At 45.9% G+C, this 21580-nt stretch overlaps 1 protein-coding gene across 1 annotated transcript in view; it reads left to right on the top strand.

Moving 5' to 3' along the window:
- Positions 1–17131, top strand: part of Prkar2a (protein kinase cAMP-dependent type II regulatory subunit alpha) — a 59115-nt gene extending 41984 nt beyond the window's left edge. Inside the window, exons 7-11 of the mRNA XM_052187249.1 lie at positions 4502–4603; positions 4756–4830; positions 9064–9129; positions 12521–12662; positions 13523–17131. Coding sequence (XP_052043209.1) covers positions 4502–4603; positions 4756–4830; positions 9064–9129; positions 12521–12662; positions 13523–13656 — 519 coding nt within the window. The 3' untranslated portion in view covers positions 13657–17131. The remainder of the gene's footprint in view (positions 1–4501; positions 4604–4755; positions 4831–9063; positions 9130–12520; positions 12663–13522) is intronic.
- Positions 17132–21580: the final 4449 nt, after the last annotated feature.

Genomic DNA, 21580 nt, shown 5'->3' with positions numbered 1-21580 from the left:
TGTCCTCTGACCTTCACTAGTGCACCTGTGCTGACACTCCTTCCCCAATAATAATAATAATAACAACAACAACAACAGTAACAACTTTGTCTCTTTTAAAGAAGAATGGGCTGGAGAGATGGCTCAATGTGTTAAGAGCCCTGGCTGCTCGTCAAGAGGACCCAGATTTAAATTCCCAGCACGCACATGGCAGGTCACAACTGTCTAACTCCAGTTCTAGGGGATCCCATGCCCATTTCTGGCCTCTGAACTCAATGATTGTGTAGCCCTGTATGTAGGCAGAACATCCAGGCACATAAAATTAGAAGATAAAGTAAAAACAGGAACAAAAGGTAAGCATTCAATTTAGAAACACTGTAAGACTGGATCTAAGAAATGATTCAGCCAGGTGTGGGAGCCACGCCTTTAATCCCAGCACTGTGGAGGCAGAGGGAGGCAGATCTCTGAGTTCCAAGCTAGCCTGATCTACAGAGTGAGTTCCAGGACAGCCAGGGCTACACAGAGAAACCCTGTCTCAAGTTGTTGTCTGCCTTTCCCCCCAAGCCCTTTCCTCATGCCCCCCCCCAAATAATCCAGCCATATGCTGTCTAACAAACTCACTCAAATACAATGATTAAGTCAAAAGTAAGGAGAGAAATCAATGCACTGTGCAAATGTCAACAAAAAAGGAGCAGTCACATTAACATCAGACTTCAGAACAACAAAAATGGCAGGGACAAAGAGTAAGCCCTGCATAATAACGAAAGGTGAGTGCCGTCTACCCAGGAGGCCCAGCAACCTTAAAATGTGTCTGCAGAGCAGCAGCGAGCTTCTCGGTGAGAAAGCTACTAGGTGTAGGCAGGTCCATGTCTCAGGACAGTGTCCCACAACGCTGATGGGACTGCTCAGCAGAAAGTCACTGAGGGTCTGTAAAGCAGCAGGATCTAATTGAAATGCATACAAGACACACAGCAGAATATATTCTTTTTAAGATCATAAATGACCACCACAGTAGACCCTATCCTGGAATGTAAAATTAATCTTAACAAGTCAAAAATTGAAATTTAGGGTCAGAGAAATGGCTCAGCAGTGAAGAGCACTGGCTGCTCTTCCAGAGATCCTGAGTTCAAATCCAGAACCCCCATGGTGGCTCACAACCATCTGTAATGGGATCTGATGCCCTCTTGTAGTGTCTGAAAAATTGAAAGTAGTATTTATTCTTTAGCCATAATAATGGAAATAATGAAAATCTCCAAACATTTGAAAATTACATAACCCACTCTTCATATAAGTAAATAATAAAGTAAAAGTAATATAAAGAAAATAATATAAATAAAAATGGAAATTATTTTAAAATATAGTGGACTATAAAATAGTCAGCCTTCTGGCTTGACATAAGGGTTATAGGCATGAGAGAGGTTGCTGCATCAGGGCCTGGCACAGGTTAGATCCCCAGAGAATAGTAGCACCAGTTCTGTGACCGTGCTGCTGGTCACCACTGTCTGTCCTTAAGGATCCTCCTCTCGGATCCCGGCCTGCCCTCCTATTTCAGGTTTTTGTCCCTGAGTGAGGCTAGTGAGCCGTGAAGACAATGCCCCTGGGCTCTGCCTTTCTCCTGCTTCAGTTGTGTACTTGGCAAGCTCAGTCTGTCTTGGAGCTTCTGTCCTATGTCCAGAACTGGAGCTTCAGGAAGGTTCCAAGGCAAAGCGTTTGCAGTTTTTCACTGCCTGCTGAGGATAAACAAGAGCAGTGTTGTCCCGGAGGCTTACACTGGAGTCCGCATTCCCGCTTAAACAAGCCGTTGCCCTCCGTCAGGACAGTTCTGGCAAGCATGGGCAGCAGTGACATTCCTTTTCTCATTTGAACGTGAGGGCTCTTTGCCCTCTTGTGCACTTGCTGCCTGTGGAAGTTGCCTCTTCACTGCTCTGTGGGCCACTCCTTATATTTAGGTGGGCATCCTAGGGCTTTTTAAGGCTGTTCTCAGCCACAAGAGCTGGCCCTGCTCAGCATAAAATAAAAGTTCTGGGAAGTATAAACTCATGCAGACCGAAGATCAGACTTGTCTGGGAGAGGTCACTCAGTGGCAGGGTCCAAGGAAGCCTTGCATTCAGTCCTACTCTGCATAAAGCCAGGCATAGAACACGCTTTCTGCTTACATTCAAGAGCAACCTGGCTTATGTGAGAACTTGTTAGAGAGAGAGAGACAGACAGACAGACAGACACAAGAGGAGAGAAATTAATTAATTGATGGGACAGGAACCCCTGGCTTACATGAGACCTTGCAAATAAACAAGGTCTCTTTGTTTATTTGCAAGGTCTCAACAGATTATTTGATGGGACAGGAACCCCAATACATAAGTCACTTCTCCATTCTTTTTTTTTTTTTTTTTTTTTTTTTTTAAAGAAAGTTAACTCTTTTTTGAAAAAGTTAACTTAGGGCTGATGAGATGGCTCAGCGGTTAAGTACACTGACTGCTCTTACAAAAATCCTGAGTTCAAATCCCAGTAACCACATGATGGCTCACAACCATTTGTAATGAGATCTAATGCCCTCTTCTGGTATCTAAAGACAGCTACAGTGTACTTACATATAATCATAAATAAATAAATCTTTAAAAAACAAAAAGACCTCTCTACTTACCTGCCAGCCCTTTAAAAAAAAGTACTTATTTATTTTATGTACATGAGTACAGTGTAGCTGACTTCAGACAGACCAGAAGAAGGTATCAGCATCAGGGGTTACTGTGTAGCCTTGGCTGGCCTCAAACTCAGAGATCTGTCTGCTTCTAGCTCCCAAGTATTGGGATTAAGATTAAGTAGCACTGTTCCTAGCAACAGTGTTTCAATCTTTTTATTTATTTATTTATTTATTTATTTATTTATTTATTTATTTTTATTTTGACACAGGGTTTCTCTGTAAAGCCCTGGAACTCACTCTGTAGACTAGGTTGGCCTCCAACTCAGAAATGTGCCTGCCTCTGCCTCCCAAGTGCTGGGATTACAGGTGTGTGCTGCCACTGCCTGACCTCAGTGCTTCCATCTTAATTGCCCTCATTCTACAATATTTTGGCCTAGATTAGCCCAGAAAATATACAGAAACTGAATTTTAAAGATAATGGCATCATATGAAAGCAGCCTTTTAAACATTTATTTATTTTATGTATACAAGTCTAATGTAGCTCATCCTCAAACTGTAGCTGTCTCCAGACACACCAGACAGATGGTTATGAGCATCATGTGGTTGCTGGGATTTGAACTTAGGACCTCTGGAGGAACAGCCAGTGCTCTTAGCCGCTGAGCCAGCCCCAGCCCATGTGATACATTCTTAACCTTAGAATTCAGAAATCAATGACAAGTGTGCATCACATGAGAGCAGCAAAGACTGGGAAGCTCCTGCCAAGCAAGTAGATGGTGAAGAAAACGGAGAGCAGCTCAATGCCAGAGAGCTGTAAACCAGTACACTGTAGTTTAGAGCAGTGGAGGGGAGGGGAGGGGAGGGGAGGGCAGTCGCCCATGCTGGGAATGTAAGGGTCTTCTCTGACCCTTGACTTCCGAAGTGAATCATGGCATGAGACAGGGCCTGGAATTCTGGGGCTAATGGCCTAGAGGCCACAAGCACCACATTGTCTCCACCCTGTGCCTGCCCGTATCAGCGATGCTAAGCAGCTGCCGCTTTCTGAATTGTGGCTTCTGATATTTGTCCATCAGCCTTTACATCTAAGATGTCATTGCTGTATGTACGAACATTCATCTCTGACAGCCAGAGGCAGGAGAAAAATATTGCTAACTTAGATCCGATTCCAAAACCATTTTATTTTCTTGTGAGACAGAACTAAGTTTCTCAGCTGGGCCTCCTGCTGTTGAGCCTTCCGTCTGTTGAGTGTCTGAGATCACAGGCTTACACTGCCATGCCCTGGAGTCCACCTGAAAATGACCGTAGCGTTTGTCTTCTGTACTTTGATGTAGTACATTTCAGTTCTATTGCTATCTTGAACTATATACTTTTAAAATTCATTTATATTTTCCACCAGTATATATCAATTGCAAAAATTCTTATCCATTTTATGCTTAATTTTCTTTTGTTTTCGTTAGAGATAGGTCTCACTATTATCCAGGCTGGACAAGAACTCACCTTGTAGCCCTGACTGATCTTGGATGTCTGGTTTTCCTGCCTCAGTCTCCTACATGTTGAGTAAAGCTGTGGGCCCTGCCCATCGTGTGCTGTCTTTTCATTGTAGTTACAAACTCTCACAGGCTTTATTTGCCTGTTCTGGAGGTTATCTTTTGGTACTGCATAATGGCAGTTTCATCTTGTGCTCTATTTATGGCCTCTAGGTGGCACTCGTGAGCACAGCAAACTACAGTTTGGAGACTTCTGCTGAGCCCAAGTTAGGTTTTTTTCTTCCGGCATCATTAACTCTGGATACAGTGACTTTCAGCTCTCTAGTAGTTGTTTAGCTATTTAAACCATAGATGTTCTCTTACACAGAAAATAGTAGACGTTTCCTATTTTTTCTTGTAGGACCGGGTGACTTTTAGAAGAATCATAGTGAAGAACAATGCAAAGAAGAGGAAGATGTTTGAATCATTTATTGAGTCTGTTCCACTCTTTAAATCACTAGAGGTAAAGTTTGAATAAGAGTCTATTTGTGTGGTTTACAGAAAGCTATTAAAATTACTCTTAGGTTTTCAAATAACGCTGTTCCAATCTAGTTGTAGTCATAACATTCAGTCAAGGTTTTTTCCTTCTACTATGTAACTATATCTGTTATTTAGATGTCAGAACGAATGAAGATTGTAGATGTGATCGGGGAGAAGATCTATAAGGATGGAGAGCGAATAATCACTCAGGTGAGTCAGGTCTCACACAGCTCCTTCTCTGGAAGTCACCATCTCAAGGAACAGTGTTCCGCTTGTGGACTAAGTATGATAATGCACATCTGCAGTGCCAGCATTTAGGGGGAAGGAAGCTGGGTAGGGGTAGCACGTGCCATTAACCCAAGCACTCAGGAGGCAGAGGCAGACCAGTCTGCAACCTGGCCTGCAGAGTAAGTTCCAGGACATCCAGGGCTACAGAGAGGAAATCCTGTCTTAAAAAAACAAAAAACAAAACAAAAAAAAAAAGTAGGTTCACAAGTTCAAGGCCAGCCTGGGACACATTGTATTACTCTGATTCCAATGGAAAACAAAGATTTAGCTCGGCATGATGGCACATACCTCTGTGAGTTTGAAGCCAGCCTGCTCCATATACCAAGTTCTAGATAAACCAGAGCTGTTTAGAGAGACCCTATCTCTGAAAAAGAAAAGAATGAAAAAGAAAGAAAGAAAGAAAGAGAAAGAAAGGAAGAGAAAGAAAGAAAGAAAGAAAGAAAGAAAGAAAAGAGAAAGAAAAAAATGACTGTCCCCACTACTGGAAGCTCATATGATTCCTTCTACAGAGACTTCTGAATGAAGTTCATTGATGCCCATCTCCCTGAGACACGGAGATGTCTCCCTGAGACAGAGATGCCTTGCTGCCTTATTTAGTTGAAGTACCAGGGACTGAACTCACATGCTAAGCAGTCTGCCACTGAGTGGCATCCTTAGCCCTTCTTGTTTGTGTTTTGAGAAAGTATTATCAAGTTGTCCTGACCTTGGAAGCTTTCAGAGTTACCATGGTTGTGCTACTAGCCTCAGACTTCCATTCATTTAGGGGTGGGCTTCTGTCATTTGTTTTACTGGATATTATTTTCTTTTGATGCTAAGTAACCTTTATTAACCTGTACTAGAATCCAGAGAAGACTGGGGCTGATGCTCTCTGTTATCTCTGTGCTAGAATCCTCAGCATCCAATGATAAATCAGATCTATGAAATGTCCTTGACGTATAGATCCTTTGTATCTTTTTCATAATTTATTTTTGGATAATGTAAGATCACCACACAGTAAACTGGACCATTATAATTAAAGAAGTCTGCACACTGTACATGGTGTGCATGCCTAGAATCCCGGTACTCAGGAGGTAGAGGCAAGAGGGTCGGGAGTCCAGGACCACCCTCAGCTGCATAACAATTTTTAGCTCTCCAGTGCTACATGTAATGCCTTTTAGAAACACAATTTTCTCTGTGTATTGTGTTTGTATTTTAATTATATGTAAGTAGTTATAGGAACTAAACTTATACAGAAGATATAAACTTATCTGCCCATGGGTCTGACAAGACCACTAGGCAAGTTTTCTGGATGAGTTGGATAGTGTGTCTGTCCTTGAACCCAGCTGCGAGGAGGATGGTTTCAGATCAGTGCAAATCGCAGGCCTGTGTGTCAAACTTATGGTGAAAGAGGAGGAGAGAGCCCACTAGGGCTCTGACAGAAGTATCCTGTTCATCCCAGGTTCCAGCACGGGTTGGCTCTGCTTGCTAGGTGCATCTTTATAGCTGAAGACTGAAATAAACAAGACTCAAGTAATGTCCACTGTGGTGGTGCCTGCTGTGGTGGTGCCCGCTGTGGAGGTGCATAATGGGAAAAGTGAGAGTGTAGAATAGGAAGCAACTAATCTGTGTTATTTGTAAAGGAAGCCTTGCAGCTTGGCCTGCAGAGTAACTGCAAGTGCTTGTTTTATAGGTTTATGCAGAACTCAATTTCTGCCTTGAATATACAGAATACCAGTGCCATGAAATGCTCATGTTTACTTTATGAAGTAAAGGTTTGCTTACAGTTATATTATAAACTTATTAAGGCAATGAACTGTATGGAAAAAACCCCACATTTGTTCTGCTTAAAGCATAGCATAACCATTCTCCACATTACTACACATTTGCACCACAGTGCGTGGCATACCGTCTGCGTGACATGCTCGCCAGTGAGGTCTGTCTCTAGTGACTTCTGTTTCATCTCGGGTTGTCAGCCTGGAGTTGGTCCTGTCCTGACTGAGATTTCAGTAGCATGTGTGCAGACTGGTGCCATTTTTCATTCCTTATAATATGTGTGCCTCTTTTCTTGCTCAGACTTGCCAGTGGCTTGTCAGTTCTTTTCCTTATCTCTGTGACTTTCTGACAGAAGCAACTTCCCGAAGGAAGGAAACATTTATTCTGCTCACAGTTTCAGGGGATATCAGTTCATCATGGTGGCAGGAACACATCAGTCCGTGGTAATTGGAAAGGGAACAGATGAAAAGCAGGGTGTACAAATCTCTCAGGCCCATGCTGGTGACAGAGCTGGGCCCCATGTTCCCACGTCCAGTAACTTCCCAGGAAAGTGTCTCCAGATGGGGAGCAAGTGTTCAAATACATGAGCCTTTGGGAGACATTTTACATCCAAACTGTAACACAGAAAGAAGTCTTTCAGTTTTTTGGCAGGATCTAGTTGCATAGCCCAGGCTAGCCTCAGCCTCACAGCTGTGTTTCTGCCTCAGCTGACTAAGTGCTGTGTTATAGGCATGAGCCATCATTCCAGGCTGGAACTAGATTCACTCAGGCAAGTCAGCCTCAAATGGTGTTCGTTTGGGGCTTGAAGTGGTCAGTCAAACGCAGATCTCGTGTTTGGCAGGGCAGACTTTCACTGAAGACACAACCCACACCAAGCTGGTGTGCCTTGAGAGGCAGAGGAAGGAAGGCTGATGAAAGGGAGACTAACCTGGCAGACAGGATGCATGCCAGGCCCGCCTCAGAACAGAGCCAACCGATAGCACATGGTTGCTATTGAGTTGTTCATGGTTTGACCCAGGGTGACAATGTGGAACAAGCCACAAGCTCGTCTCCTCTGTCTGCTCGCCTAAGGCTCCCTTCCTTCCTGTCCGTCTGTCTGCCGCCTGTCTATCTAGTGCCTGTGGTGCTTGTTCCTGTCCTGTAGCACGTGCTACCCTCCCGCACAGCTGTATACCTTCCTGGTCATCACGTTTCTCAGTAGTTTATGTGCTCAAGCATCCATCATGTCCCCAGGACAGTGCCCCGCACAAAGCGGGTACGTAGTGTGTTATTCGTCCAATCCCTAGGTGGCTTAGTCAGCCAGGTGCGTCAGTAGTAAGTCGAGCAAGACCAAAGCCAGGGTTAGAAAGGGTTCGACACCAGCTGCAGCCAGGCATCTGCATCCTGCTGTCCTCTTCCTGTGTGTGTGGGGGAGGGTGGTGGTGCCGAGACAGCCTTCCTGTGTGTGTGTGTGTGTGGGTGCTGAGACAACCTTCCTGTATGGGGGTGGGTGCTGAGACAACCTTCCTGTGTGTGTGTGTGTGGTGCTGAGACAACCTTCCTGTGTGTATGTGTGGGGTGCTGAGACAACCTTCCTGTGTGTGTGTGTGTGTGGAGGGTGCCAAGACAACCTTCAGTGTCATTGCTCCTGCTTTAAAAGAAAGAAGAAAGGAAAAAAAAAACACAAAATAGAACAAAAATTACTAAAAACCAAGGTCTCCCTGGGTGTGGTGACACATACTTTAATCCCAGCACTCAGAGGACAGAGGCATTCAAGGCCAGCCTGGGCTCTACAAGCAAGTTCCAAGACAGCCAGCCTTGGCTACGCAGAGAAACTTATAGGGAGAGGGAGGGGAGGAGAGGGGTGCAAACCCCAAAGCAACCAAGGGCTCTTACTGACCTGCAGTTTGCTAGGTCAGGCTGGCTGGCCTAGCACACCCCAGCATTGGGGCACACCCCAGATTGCAGCCGTGCATCACCACTCACCCCTCCCACCCCAAACAGGCTCTGAGGGTTGCCCCCAGGCCGTGTGCTTGGCTGCAGTGCTGGAGCTCTCTCCTCTCTTCTTGAGGACTGGCTGTGTCTGTTGACCAAGGTTATCCCTAGACCTCATGCTGTGGCCTTACCTTGTCATTATTTGCAGTGTTCTTGTGTGCCTGCTCTGGAATGGGTCTCCGCACACTAACATAGGCAGTCAGCAGAGATGCTGTGCAGTTGGTGACCTGGCCATATTCCTGGAGATAAATGTGGGTGTGTAAAGGGGAAGAGAGATGTTAGTCATGATGGGGTTGATGTCCTTACTGCTCAGGAACCTCTACTTTGTTAGCCATGGATCCCTTGAGTGGTTGGAGATAGAGCTGAGGCACACAGTGCTCACAGTCTTCAGTGTGGGCATGACTCTGACTCTGACCTCCTCTTTTTCAGGGTGAGAAGGCTGACAGCTTTTATATAATTGAGTCTGGAGAAGTGAGCATCCTGATCAGAAGCAAGGTGAGTGGGTGCACGTGTCCTCCCGCCAGGGCTTACCTGGGGCGCTGCTGCGGCCTGTACTTCAGAGTACCAAGCTGTTGCTCTCTGAGGTGTGGAACTGCCACTGATAGAGACCTAGTACATGTTCGCTTATCCCAATTTTGTCTCTCTCGTAACTAGTGAAATGAGGGTTACTAAGCTATAAATAAGAAAAACATACTAATAAATACAGGAGTATTATATAATAGGTGCATATAAGGTTGGGTGCGGTTTGGGACTGTGAGGGAAAGTCTCCATTATGTACTCTATGATATTCATGGATAGATGTTATAACTGATAACCTGTAGCTGGGAAGAATGCTGTCTGTCTTTTCTCTCTGTCTCTCTCTGTCTCTGTCTCTGTCTCTCTGTCTCTGTCTCTCTCTCTCTCTCTCTCTTAGCCCAGGCTGGCTTCAAACTCAGTGGTGTATATAACTGAGGGTGACTTTGAATTTCAATCCCTTGACCCCACCTCCCAAGTGCTTATGATTATATCACTTGGGTGATATAATCTGGTGTTGGGGATCAAACTGAGGGCTCTGTGACTTTCAGGCAAGCATTGTAGCAGCTGAGCTACACACCCAACCTTCAAGGAGTTTGTCTACCAATAAGTCCACCATAATCAAATTTCCTTTTCCTTTTTGAATATATAAATTTGTTGAAATAGTAAAATATATGTATATATTAAATCTAGTAGGGACTATTTAGAAAAGGTTTAAGCTATAGGTAGGAAAGATGTGGGGGGCAGGAAGACAATGAAATCAAGAATAGTCTGGATGATATAGCAAGATCCTGCCCCGCAAAACCCTACCTATACATACATACATACATACATACATACATACATACATACATACTACATACACATGTATGAGAGAGTACATTGGTTCACATGAAGCAGCAGACCAGCTTCGGAGCTAACGGGTCAAGGTTGAAGTGTGGAGGGATAAAAAAACTAAAGATGTAAAGTAGAGTGTTTAAATTTACATTTAAAGGTAATAAAGAAGGCAGGACTGGAGAGATGGCCCCTCAGTTAGGAATGCAGAGCATTCCTGCAGAGCTTCTGAGTTTGTTTCTCAGAACCCTCATAGCAGCTCCAGGGAGTTGATCTCCTTTCTGGGCTCTCTGAGCACTTGCAGTCATGTGCACAAGCCACATACACATACTTAAAACATAGTGTCTTAAAGAACAATAACACCACCAACAAAGTCCAGCAAGAAGGCTTGGTGGGTAAAGGTGATTGCTCCAAAGCCTGGCAACCTCAGTTTGATCTTCAGAACCCAGAAAGTAGAAAGAGAACTGATTCTCAAAATTTGTCCTCTATTGCTCCAGTGCTGTGGTATGTGCATGCCTAAAAACATAAACACACAAAAACAAGTGAACATAAACAAGTTTTAAAGAAAGAATTGGGGCAAGAGAAATGTTCAAGAGTTAAAAGCAGTTGTTCTATAGGCATAAGGATAGATTGTGGGATCCTAGCACCCACACAACAAGCCAGACACCCTCTAAGATGCCTGTAGTCCCAGCTCCACGATGGATAGATAGAGACAGGATTGTGGAGGCTTGTTAGCCTCCAACATGAGTAGTAGTTACGCCCTGGGTCAGGAAAGAGCAGAGACACAGAGGACAGCAGGCACGCACTTCTGTGTTCATGTGCTGCACACGCAGGAGCAGCAGCAGCACACACAGGTACGCACGCCTTCACAGCAACACCTATTCCCTTCAGGAGCTGGGCAGTAGTGGCATACCCCTTTAGTCCTGGCTCGGGAAGCAGAGGCAGGCAGATCTCTGAGTTCAAGATCTTTAGAGCATGTACCAGGACATCCAGGGTTACACATAGAAACCCTGTCTTGGAAAACCACAAATAAACTAATTAACTAATTAATTAATTCCCTTTAGGGGCTGGAGGGATGGATCAGCAGTTAGAGCAGTGGCTGCTGTTCCAGAGGATAGACTTCATTCCCAGCACACGGCCCCTCAGCTGTCTGTGACTCCCGTTCTAGGCGTTTGACATTCTTCTCCAGCCTCCACCTTTTGGTGCAAAGACATTCATGTGGGCCAAATTTCCTTTTCTTTTTTGAATATATAAATTTTTTGAAATAGTAACACTTCAAATAATAAATAACATTTATTTAAAATAACACTTTTTAAAAAATCCCAAGCCAGGCAGTGGTGGCACATGCCTTTAATCCCAGCACTTGGGGGCAGAGGCAGGTGGATTTCTGAGTTTGAGGCCAGCCTGGTCTACAGAGTAAGTTCCAGGATAGCTAGGGCTACACAGAGAAACCCTGTCTTGAAAAAACCAAAAAGTAAACATAAAAATCATGTAATGGGGACTGGAGGTTAAGAGTACTCACTCCTCTTGCAGAGAGTTCCCAGGTCAGTTCCCAACACTCTTATCAGGTAGATCCCAGTCACTTGAACTCCAGTTCCAGGGGCTCCAACATTCCAGCTGGATCCCATGGGGACCTGCGCATGCATACACACAAGCAGGCAGGCTCACACATAGACATAAAATTGGTAAGTAAGCCCACAGATAGTGCACAGACTTTGGAAGGCTGGAAAGGTGGCAGTCAAGAAGCACATTCTGCTTTCCAGGGGACCCAGGTTTGGTTCCCAGCACCCACATTGGGACAGCTCACAACTTCCTGTAACTCCAGCTCCAAGGGATCTAACACATTTCTGGATTTCATGGACACTTGCATATACGTGCATGTGAGTGTGTTCCAGGCTAGCCAGAGCCAGAAAGTGAGACTGTGTTACCAATCGGGGCAGGGGGTGTCTTTCTGCTTACAACATTCATGGTTCTTAGAGACAGAGGCTGATTCTCATACTTTGTTGTTACTACCTTACTTAGCAGATGGATTCATAAGAAACCCAGTGTAGCAATACAACATAGCGCATATGTTTGTTTGAAGGATGTAGTTAACTTGTTAAGAATGGAGAAGCAGCTCTAGTGTAAGTGCAGAAAGTTCTTTAAAAGAAATGTTGTCACCAAAGAACCATCCAAGACTGCCTCGAGCCAGGCTGTGCTCTTGTGCTTTGGCTTGTGACTAACGGAAGAACTAGCAGAGACCTTGCTGGGCTTGGGTCACATCTCCCGGAGTGTGTAATCTCCACAGAAGACGCTGGGTGTTTAGGCTTTACCTGATGTGTTAGGGCCTAGGTGAAGACCTAGGTAAAACCACCTGTTGTACCAGGTCACAAAGATTCATCTGTTGAGTTCACAGGGTACAGTTAAGAGCTTCTGCAATGTGAATTCCTCAGTGATTTTGTTGAACTTTCTGAATTTAAAAAGTATTTGAGTGTGTACAACTGGACGTCCCAGCTGTGATCTTAGAGCCAGCCAGGATCATATTCTTTATCTGTTGCAGACTAAAACGAACAAGAATGGTGGGAACCAAGAGGTTGAGATTGCCCATTGCCATAAGGGGCAGTACTTTGGAGAGCTTGCCCTGGTCACCAACAAACCCAGAGCTGCTTCTGCGTATGCAGTTGGAGATGTCAAATGCTTAGGTGAGGACAAGATGTGTGGGGCTGACAAGGCCCACCCCAACTTTAGGCAGGCAATGGCCACTGGGGAAGGAGACATAATCCTAATTAAACCTTATCTTTCCTGTCCTCCCAAAAGACCTGAAATCAGCAGAGCAGGACGGGATCTAGCTGGGGGGTGGGGTGGGGGGGTGGGTAGGAGTGAGAGTGGGCGGCAGCTAGGGTAAGATGAACATGATCAAAATCATACATGTATGAATACGCCATTATAAAAACCATTATCATGTATGGCTGAGATGCACTAGTAAACATTTTACAAATGCAAAAGAAAATTATTTGTGTGTTACTAATATACAGGGGGTATTTTGGTTTTGTTTTTCCTGTTATTAGCCTTGACCTATTCTGACGACTCCCATTCAGATCTAGGTCTGGATAGTTTGTGTAAGTGAATTCTTATAGTAAAGCTTCCCCCCCACTCCCTACCCCCACCCCCACCCCCACCCCCATGGGGAGGTGTTGGGTATTAAAACCTTGCACATTCTAAGCACATGCTGTGCCACTGAAGCTCTACCCCAGCACCCTAGAAATCATTTCTGAGCAGTGAATCCAGGCTGTGAGTAAGACAGGCCCACGGGCCCGCAAAAGCAGCAGTGGCCAGGCCTGTGGAGGAGCAAGGCAGGCAGTGCCTGCTTACTCTTGAGCCGCATGGCTCCCGATGTTTTATGCTGAAGCAGCCCTCCCTTTCCATGTGCCCAGTATTCTAAAATTCACGCCTGTAACGCGAGTGCGGAGTGTGTTTAGGAACAGGGTTACATACAGGAGATTACTTAAATTGTTCATGTAAACAGATTGTTCTTTCCCACCCCTCTTTTTTAACAACGCAGTTATGGATGTCCAAGCATTTGAGAGGCTTCTGGGCCCCTGCATGGACATCATGAAGAGGAACATCTCGCATTACGAAGAACAGCTGGTGAAGATGTTTGGCTCCAACTTGGATCTGATGGAGCCCGGGCAGTAGACATGATGAGTCTGGGAGCCTTCTCAGTGTGATACCAAAACCTTCCAGTCAGCCACAAGAACACACAGAAAACAGACACGACAGAACCGTTCCTGCTGCTGTCTCCGCCGCCGCCATTGCTGTGGTTAAGGGCATTTAGAAATCTTGAAAGTCAGCATGGAAAGATGGACGGAGGCTCCACCCACACCCACCTTCCACTTTGCTTCTGAACGCCGCATTAGACCATTTATGTCGTGATTACTCCAACCCAGGTTTCACATTTGGTTCAGAATGGCCTGTCTCTCCAGCAATTTAAGTGCCTGATACAAAGTCCAAAGTGTAAACATCCTCCTTCCTCTCTTGCTGCTAAAGTTGCTTCAGAAAGTTCTAAGGTCTGCAGAAACCTGTTGAATAACTGTAGACACCTCCACAGTCCTTCTGGGGGAGGAAATGGTAGAACCTTCCATCTCATTTGTCTTTTAGAAAGTCCACAGTGTGTTCACAATTGCTGCTTTGTTCTCACAGTGGAAGGTGGTAGTAGTCATACTGGAGCTGTGTGCCCAGAGGCCCTGTACTATTGGCTGGCAGCTGCACACTATACAGCTGTGTCCAAGTTCAGAAAGAAGCCCTCCCGAAGGCCCAGCAGGTCCGTACGAGCAGACTCACGTTAGCAAGGAACTTGGATTCAGCACTCTTGCCAGTAGTATCCATAAAAGGTTTTCTGGGTTAGGGGTTTTGTTGTTTGTTTTTAGTACGTTTTTTTTTTTTTTTAACCTCTGTGCTGTTTACATAAACAAATTGCTATCCCCTTCTAAGGAGCCAGGGGTGGCTGGTTAGCTCAGCCGGTCAGAGCATGGTGCTGATACAAGGAGCCAGGGTCTGGAGGTATTATCACCTTATCTGACCTGAGTACTTCACTGAGTGACCCCTGCCATGCCCGTCACTGGCTGATAGCAGGAGGCCAGCAGGAGCTGTGCTGCGCAGACAGAGCAAGTGCTTCCTTTCAGTATTGCAGAGCGAGGCTGGTAATCGTCAGTTTTAAACTCTTAAAAAGAAGCTTTTTAAAAAAAAAAAAGGAAATTATGTCTCTAGAGAGTTTGCCTTGGATGTATTCATATACAAGGAGTTTGTCCACTGACTTAGGCATTTGCCCTCTATATTCGTTTTTAAACTTGGTATCATTGGGTAGGGATTGGGTGCAGCTCAGTGGCAAAGCACTTCTGTAGCGTGTGCAAGGCTCTGGGGTTTGTCTCCAGCACTGTAATAGCCACAGGAAGACAGGTTATCATGTGTAAACCAGGAATTACTATGACGGCCTTTCTAAGTAACAGTCTCGACTTTTGCCATGGTCACCATAGCCAAGAAATGTCCAAAGTAGGTGAGTTGCCACATTTTTGGCAGTCACTTTTTCTTGTGTTCCATGAAGTAACAGCAGGGCTCTTCGGACCGCTGAGGAGCCTGCGCTGCAGATCTGGGAACTGCGCAGTTGTAACTCTGAAGCAGGCAGCTAGCACTGGAAAGCCCTCGTAGTGATCCTGAATTTTCCTAAGGTCCTTCTCTATGGTATCACTTTATTCAATAAATTTGACTTCGTACTTTGACAGAATAATACCTGATTTCTTGCAAAGATAAGAGGTGCATTGGGCTCCAGGAGCAGCCCAGAAATCCAACCCCAGACTTTACAAAGACTCTGACCTCTCCCCACCCTCCATGCCGGTGTTGGTTAGGGCTAGCTGTGAATCTCATGCCAGAGTTATTCCTGCAGGCTGCTAGGTAGGCCTTTGCCTGTCCTCACACTTCCCGGGCTAGGCCTCACAGTCCTCCTTGTCACCCTTCCTGCCTCACTGACAGCTGTTCTTTTACAGAGAAGGCATCAAGTCCAAGTTCTGCTGTAGCTACTGATTGAGTCTTCACTGCAGTGTGGCCCTGTGTCAGGGCACTGTGTGACGGAGCCATGGGAGAGGTTCTCCTAGTCTCAGGAGCTTGGGTGGTGATGAAAGATGTCTGTCATCACAGCGCCAGACCCTGACAGTGTTCCAGGTCTCTCTGCAGCTTAGAGAATCAGAGGTGATAGACCAGGTTTTTCTCAAGGTTGCGGTGTTCCCATGGTGGAGGGCAACTCCTACAGCTGCCAGCTGGGCTGAAGTGTCAAAAAGATTCCTTAGCTAGCGCCTCTCTCCTGAGGGCTCTGGCTCCCCTCGCTCTTCCCTGGCTTTGCTGTTGACTTGGAATGACAGAGGATGTTCCTTGGAGCCTTGAGCTCCCACTGCAGTATTCCCTCCGTCCTCCTTACCACTCACTCCACTGCAGTGTTCCCTCCGTCCTCCTTACCACTCACTCCACTGCAGTGTTCCCTCCGTCCTCCTTACCACTCACTCCCGCTCTCTACTGAATTCTCTGCAGGCGGGCTCTCTCCCCATCCTCTGGGCTCACAGTCTTCTTAAAGAATTATGTGTTCCTGGCGTAGAGTCTCAGTCAGCATTGAGCTTTTCTTTGAACAGTTTAGTAAGCAAATTCAGCAGCAAAGTGGCAAAAAACAAAAACAAAAAACAAAAAACAAACAAACAAACAAAAAAAACAAAAGCAGAAACAAAAACAAAACAAGAAAAACCAAGGCTCCAGCCGAGGCCCCACACATCCTGACTGCCCAGGCTCTGCTCGCTCGAGGTGGAGGTGGTGGGGCCGCTGTGTACTGCTGGTGTCCAGGTGCCCGTGCACACAGCGTTTTGTGGGGTGTCACAGTTTTCATTTTAAAAAGATGAAAGCATTTTGCACAGAGAAAGAAAAGGACCCATGAATGTCATCTTTTATCTTTCTCAAGTCAGTTGATATTGAAATTTTTGTTTTTGATAATGCACTTGTAAACCAATCTCACCAAGATCTGGGTAGTTTTTGATCTTTCACTACAATTACCTCTTGTCTCTCCTGTCTTGACTGCTGGCGTTCCTCCGTGATTCTAATGTCTATTTATGGGGAGCAGCCTTCCCGTGGGTTTCCTATTACACTCTGCAGGGCTATCTTTATAAAAAAAAAATGAAAATTGTCGCTCACCTCATGGGGGATTTGCAGAAAACCATTTAGCCCACCTTGAGCAAAGATTAGATTCCTCGTTTTTTTGTTTTGTTTTTAACTCATTGTAATAATTTTTTTAAAAAAAATCCAATTAAGCATTATTGTGCTACCTCAAAGGTAAAAAGATTCTAAGGTCATCTTTTGGTCCTGAGTTCTATATATGGTGTTTGAAATGTCTCTCAATTGGAATTATTTTTTACATCATTGGGGTGATTCTTATTTTAACCTGTTTTACACTTGTATTTTAATCTCAAAAGAATATATGATTGGAAAACAATTCTTGATCTGTAGTCTTGAACATATAATTAAAAGTCACTAGAAATTAATCATAGTTTGTTGTAAACAAGGTTGGGTTTTTTGTTTATTTTTTAAAGGAAACTCTAGGGCCTGGCTTCACTCTTGACTAATAAAGGCTGACAAATCATGTCTGGCTGTCCTGGTGTGTCTTATGTTGTATATTTGTCTTCTCTTGTAAGAGTCCCAGGCCATCTTAGCACCTACCTGGCAAATACATTGTTGGGATTGTAGGACCCTTGATGATTAGGGAGAAGTCCTGGATGTTTGCAGTACTGAGGTTCCACGGAGAAGCAGTCAACGTGGGGTGGGGTGGGTAACGAGAAAAGGTTCTGAGGTGTAAGGCAAACCTGAAGATCGAGGCAGGCTGAGTCAGCAAACTGGAGACCCATAGAGGCATGTAATATCAAGTTCAGAGGCCTGCGAACCAGCACAGCCAGTGCCCACAGCTCTTGTCTAAAGGTCAGCGGGCCAAGAGCTGTGGAAACCAAAGGCCTCAGTGAGGCTGACAGCAGGAGACAGGGCGCAGCGAGGTCAAAGGTCAAAAGGAAAATTCCCTCCCACCTAAGGAAGCAAAGCCAGGGCCTTGCGCTTGTTAGAAAACACTCCATCATTGGGCCATCTTCGAACTGAGCTGATCAGATAAGGACTAACCACATTAGGCAGACCAAAGTGACTTATTCAGTTTACCAAGTAAAACGCTAATCTCATCCAAATCATAAGAACACCCATGAAAACGGTTGACCAAATATTCCATAACCCAGTCAAGTGGACACATAAACTGCAACAACATAGTAGATTGCTATAGATAACATTAAGGGTACCTATTGTACCCCTTCCCAGAAGATACCAATAATAGAAACCATTTCCTGTCTGCCTGGATATGGCTTCTTTGTGTTACTGTGGCTAGACCAGTAAGCCTGCTGTGCTTGGCTGTCTTTCCCAGAGATCAAAGGAAGCTCACGATGTCACCTCCACTAGATAGAGATGCCTGTCTACATAAATGTGCCAAGTGACAGGGACGTGAATTACCTGCCTAGGTCCCAAGAAACTGATAGCTGAGAAAGCCAAGTTGGCCATGTCTCAAGGCTTTAAAACTTGAGTGTTTTCTTCTGTGTTTGGGGTGGTGGTGTCTGTGTCTCAGGATCATGTCCAAGGTCTTAGTCCTGAGGAGGGCGAAATTGCATGAAGACTGCTTTTGTCGAACCAAGAGGCTAAACATTTATCCTGTTAAATTTGACTATCTCAGTGATCTTAATGAGTTATTTAGTTTTATAACAAAATTAGTGCCAGGCAGCACAGCAACAATGGCCTTCCACTTTAAGATCTACTGTCTTAGGCTATGAAACTAACTCGCCTTTCTTTTCTTTTTTTTTAAGGTTTTTGGCTTTTTTCAAGACTGTGTGTGTGTGTGTGTGTGTGTGTGTGTGTAGCCCTGGTTGTTCTGAAATTTACTCTGTAGAGCAAGCAGGCTAGCCTCAAACTCAGAGATCTGCCTCTGTGCTGGGATTAAAGGCGTGGCACCATTGCAGGCCTCTTGCCTCTTAAACAAGTGGTTTAAACACTTAGGCACAAAAAGAAAGAAGGAAGGAAGGAAAAAAAAGAAAGAAAGAAAGAAAGAAAGAAAGAAAGAAAGAAAGAAAGAAAGAAAGAAAGAAAAGAAAGAAAAGAAAGAAAGAAAAGAAAGAAAAGAAAGAAAGAAAAAGAAAGAAAGAAAGGAAAAAAAGAAAGAAAGAAAGAAAGAAAGAAGGAAGAAAAGAAAGAAAGAGAAAAAGAAAGAAGGAAGGAAGGAAGAAAAAGAAAATAAACACTTAGGCACACAGGCCTCCTCCTCCTCCTCCTCCTCCTCCTCTCTCCTGATCCCTCCCAGGAGACGCAAAAGAGAAGGCTGGACTGGTGAGAGACACAGACTCCTCGGAAATTCTCGTTCTCGTTTCATGTCACTTGAAATTCGACAAAGGTTGGCCGGAGATGCGCTTTTGGCCTAGGTTGCGTTCTGTTGAGACAGATGGCCAAGAATCAAGTTTTCTTGCCAGTATCCATTTTGTGTGACCTTGAGCAGCAGCTCTGCAGTTTTCCACGTCGGTCAGCAGGGGGCAGGCTATCCCCGACTCCCTTGGGCTCTCGGCCTCCCAGTCCCCATCAGCCTCCGAATCTCAGCCCAGATCCCAAGTGAGAGGCAGTTCCCTAGGCAACCGCAGCCTCGGGCAGCGCACAGGAATGGGTAAATGCGTCCCTCAGACTTTGCTGTTTAGGTCCCCGTCCCAAGATTGGGACTCAAGATGGTGACAGCTATGGGTGGAGGCTGCCCAAAGGACCAGTGGGAATTCTGATCTGGGCCTCAGATTGTCCCTCTGGGAAACAGCATACTTACCCGAGGGCTCCATCCATTCTGCCCTAGCTTTGCCTGAAGATCCACCCTCGCCTTCTCAGCGAGGGGCTTTAGTAAAGATCAGGGTCCAGGGGCTGGGCGTTTACTCTCTTGTGCTCTGTTCAAGACTAGAATGTTCTGGATCATAGCAAAACCTTGCCCGGATCCCTGATACAGAGTGGGCCTTCTAACAGCTAACCAAACAAGCTAGTTTTGCTAAACCTTACATAGAAGGCCAGGCTCAGGGCCAGCAAGACAGCTGGAGGGGAAAAGGCTGTCAAACCTAGCGAGCTGAATCCAGTTCTCTGCAAGAATCTATTCCTGCAAATTGTAGGACCTTCACACACACCCCGCCCTGTGTGTGTGTGTGTCCCGTGTGTGTGTGTGTGTGTGTGTGTGTGTGTGGTGTGCTGTCATTAGGTCATGTACCTCCCATCCATCCCAACCCCTATACAAAATTTAAAACCTTAAAAATGTATTAAAAAAAAAAAAAAGAACTCACAAAGGCCTTGGCACACAGTGTGAAGGCAGGGACGCTATTGGGTGTGTGGGTGGGACTGGGGCTCACTGACTGGGCAGCCATCCAGCACAATGGGAATCTTTCCCCTGGCCCCTCAGGGCCATGTGCTGCCTGGAAGCATTGGGGACAAAGTGTACAAGTCCAGGATGTGCTGGGAACCGCCTCCACCCTGGCCCTGCGGAACCCTTTTCTTGGTAATTTTCCTGTGTTTTGTTCTGGGAGTATATCCTTGTGATGATTTGCAGCAGCTAGCTGCCATTCTGAATGACCCATGATCTGGAGCTGTGGGTAGGGATGGAGTCACAGGAGACATGAATGTCACTTCCAATCTCAATGAGAACATCATGTTTCTAGCCTTAAGTTATGTGTCTAATACCATGTCCCAGAGTCCCAGGGCAGACTTTAAACCCTGGGTACTGGGAATAAGGACACAAGTTTAGAATTATAAAGGGAAGGGGATTCTGACAAATGCCCAGTCCCAAGTTAACATTACCTGCTTCCTGGCTCAGATACTAGCAAAGAGAGGTGCTCCCTAAGTCCCCAGCTACAGCCAGAGAAGAGCAGAAGCAGCAGCCTAACACTCTAGCCCAGAAACCAGATTTGATCTCACCAGACTCTGAAGGAGCGTATACTGCAGCGTCTGCTATCCATCCTTCTCCAGGGTCCTCATGATATTTGTTGCCCTGCATGGAGGCCACGTGTAATGTCTCGCACCCCTACCATGATGCCACCAGTGACCTTATGTCTGTAGGGAGAAAAAGCAAGCCGTGTTACAAGTGTCAGAATCCTCTGATTCCATCAACGATCCCATAGCTCCTGCCCCAAGAATCTGCCTCCTTCTTGACAGCAGCCTGGAGACTCGCTTGTGAGCCCCACACCAATGCCCCCATGCCCTCCAGCTATTGCCACATCCCATCCGTGCCTCCCCAGAGACTTCTAGTGACAACCAGTGCGTGTGCCAGTTCAGCAAAGTTCACGATGGTTGATTCCCAGCCACTGCTTCAAGGGCTACCTTCTCTTCCTCCTCCTCTTCTTCAGTATAAAGTTTATTTAGGGCATAGGGAGGGGAGCTAAGAGGGTAGTAGAAGCCGGGCGCACGCCTTTAATCCCAGCACTTGGGAGGCAGAGGCAGGCGGATTTCTGAGTTCGAGGCCAGTCTGGTCTACAGAGTGAGTTCTTGGACAGCCAGGGCTGACTCGAAAAACAACAAAACAAAACAAAAGGGTAATAGAGGCAGAGAGAGGGAGAGAGTAGAGAAGTAGAGGCTGGCCATGACCACATGAACACATGGAGAGGGGGAAGGGAAGAGCCCAAGAGGACAAGAGAGAAGCAAGAGATCAAGGGAGCAAGAGTAGGAGCAAGGGCTTCCTTCTAGAGCGAGGCTCAGCTCTCCTGCCTTCCTTCGCCCTCCAGACCATTCTCACCTTGAGCGGCTGTAACAGAAGCTGCAGTGTTCTGGGAAATCCCTTCTCCCTCCCTGAGGACAGGGATGGCTTGGAGTTATCACCATGCTGTTGATGTCTCTGCCCCGGGGTGGACCACTGCCCACTGTCTCCCCCAGGCTGCAGGGCTGTCTTAGACAGAGGAGCTCCTCAGTCGCGTCCTGCTTTCTGTCCTGGGAGCATGCCTTCCTCTTCCCCTGCCAAGAGCCTCCACAGTCCACAGCGGCCCCATCGACCTGCTGCTCT

Source organism: Apodemus sylvaticus, chromosome 7 (assembly GCF_947179515.1).
Source record: "Apodemus sylvaticus chromosome 7, mApoSyl1.1, whole genome shotgun sequence".
Classification (NCBI taxonomy): Eukaryota; Metazoa; Chordata; class Mammalia; order Rodentia; family Muridae; genus Apodemus; species Apodemus sylvaticus.
This window is presented reverse-complemented; position numbering and strand designations above follow the sequence as displayed.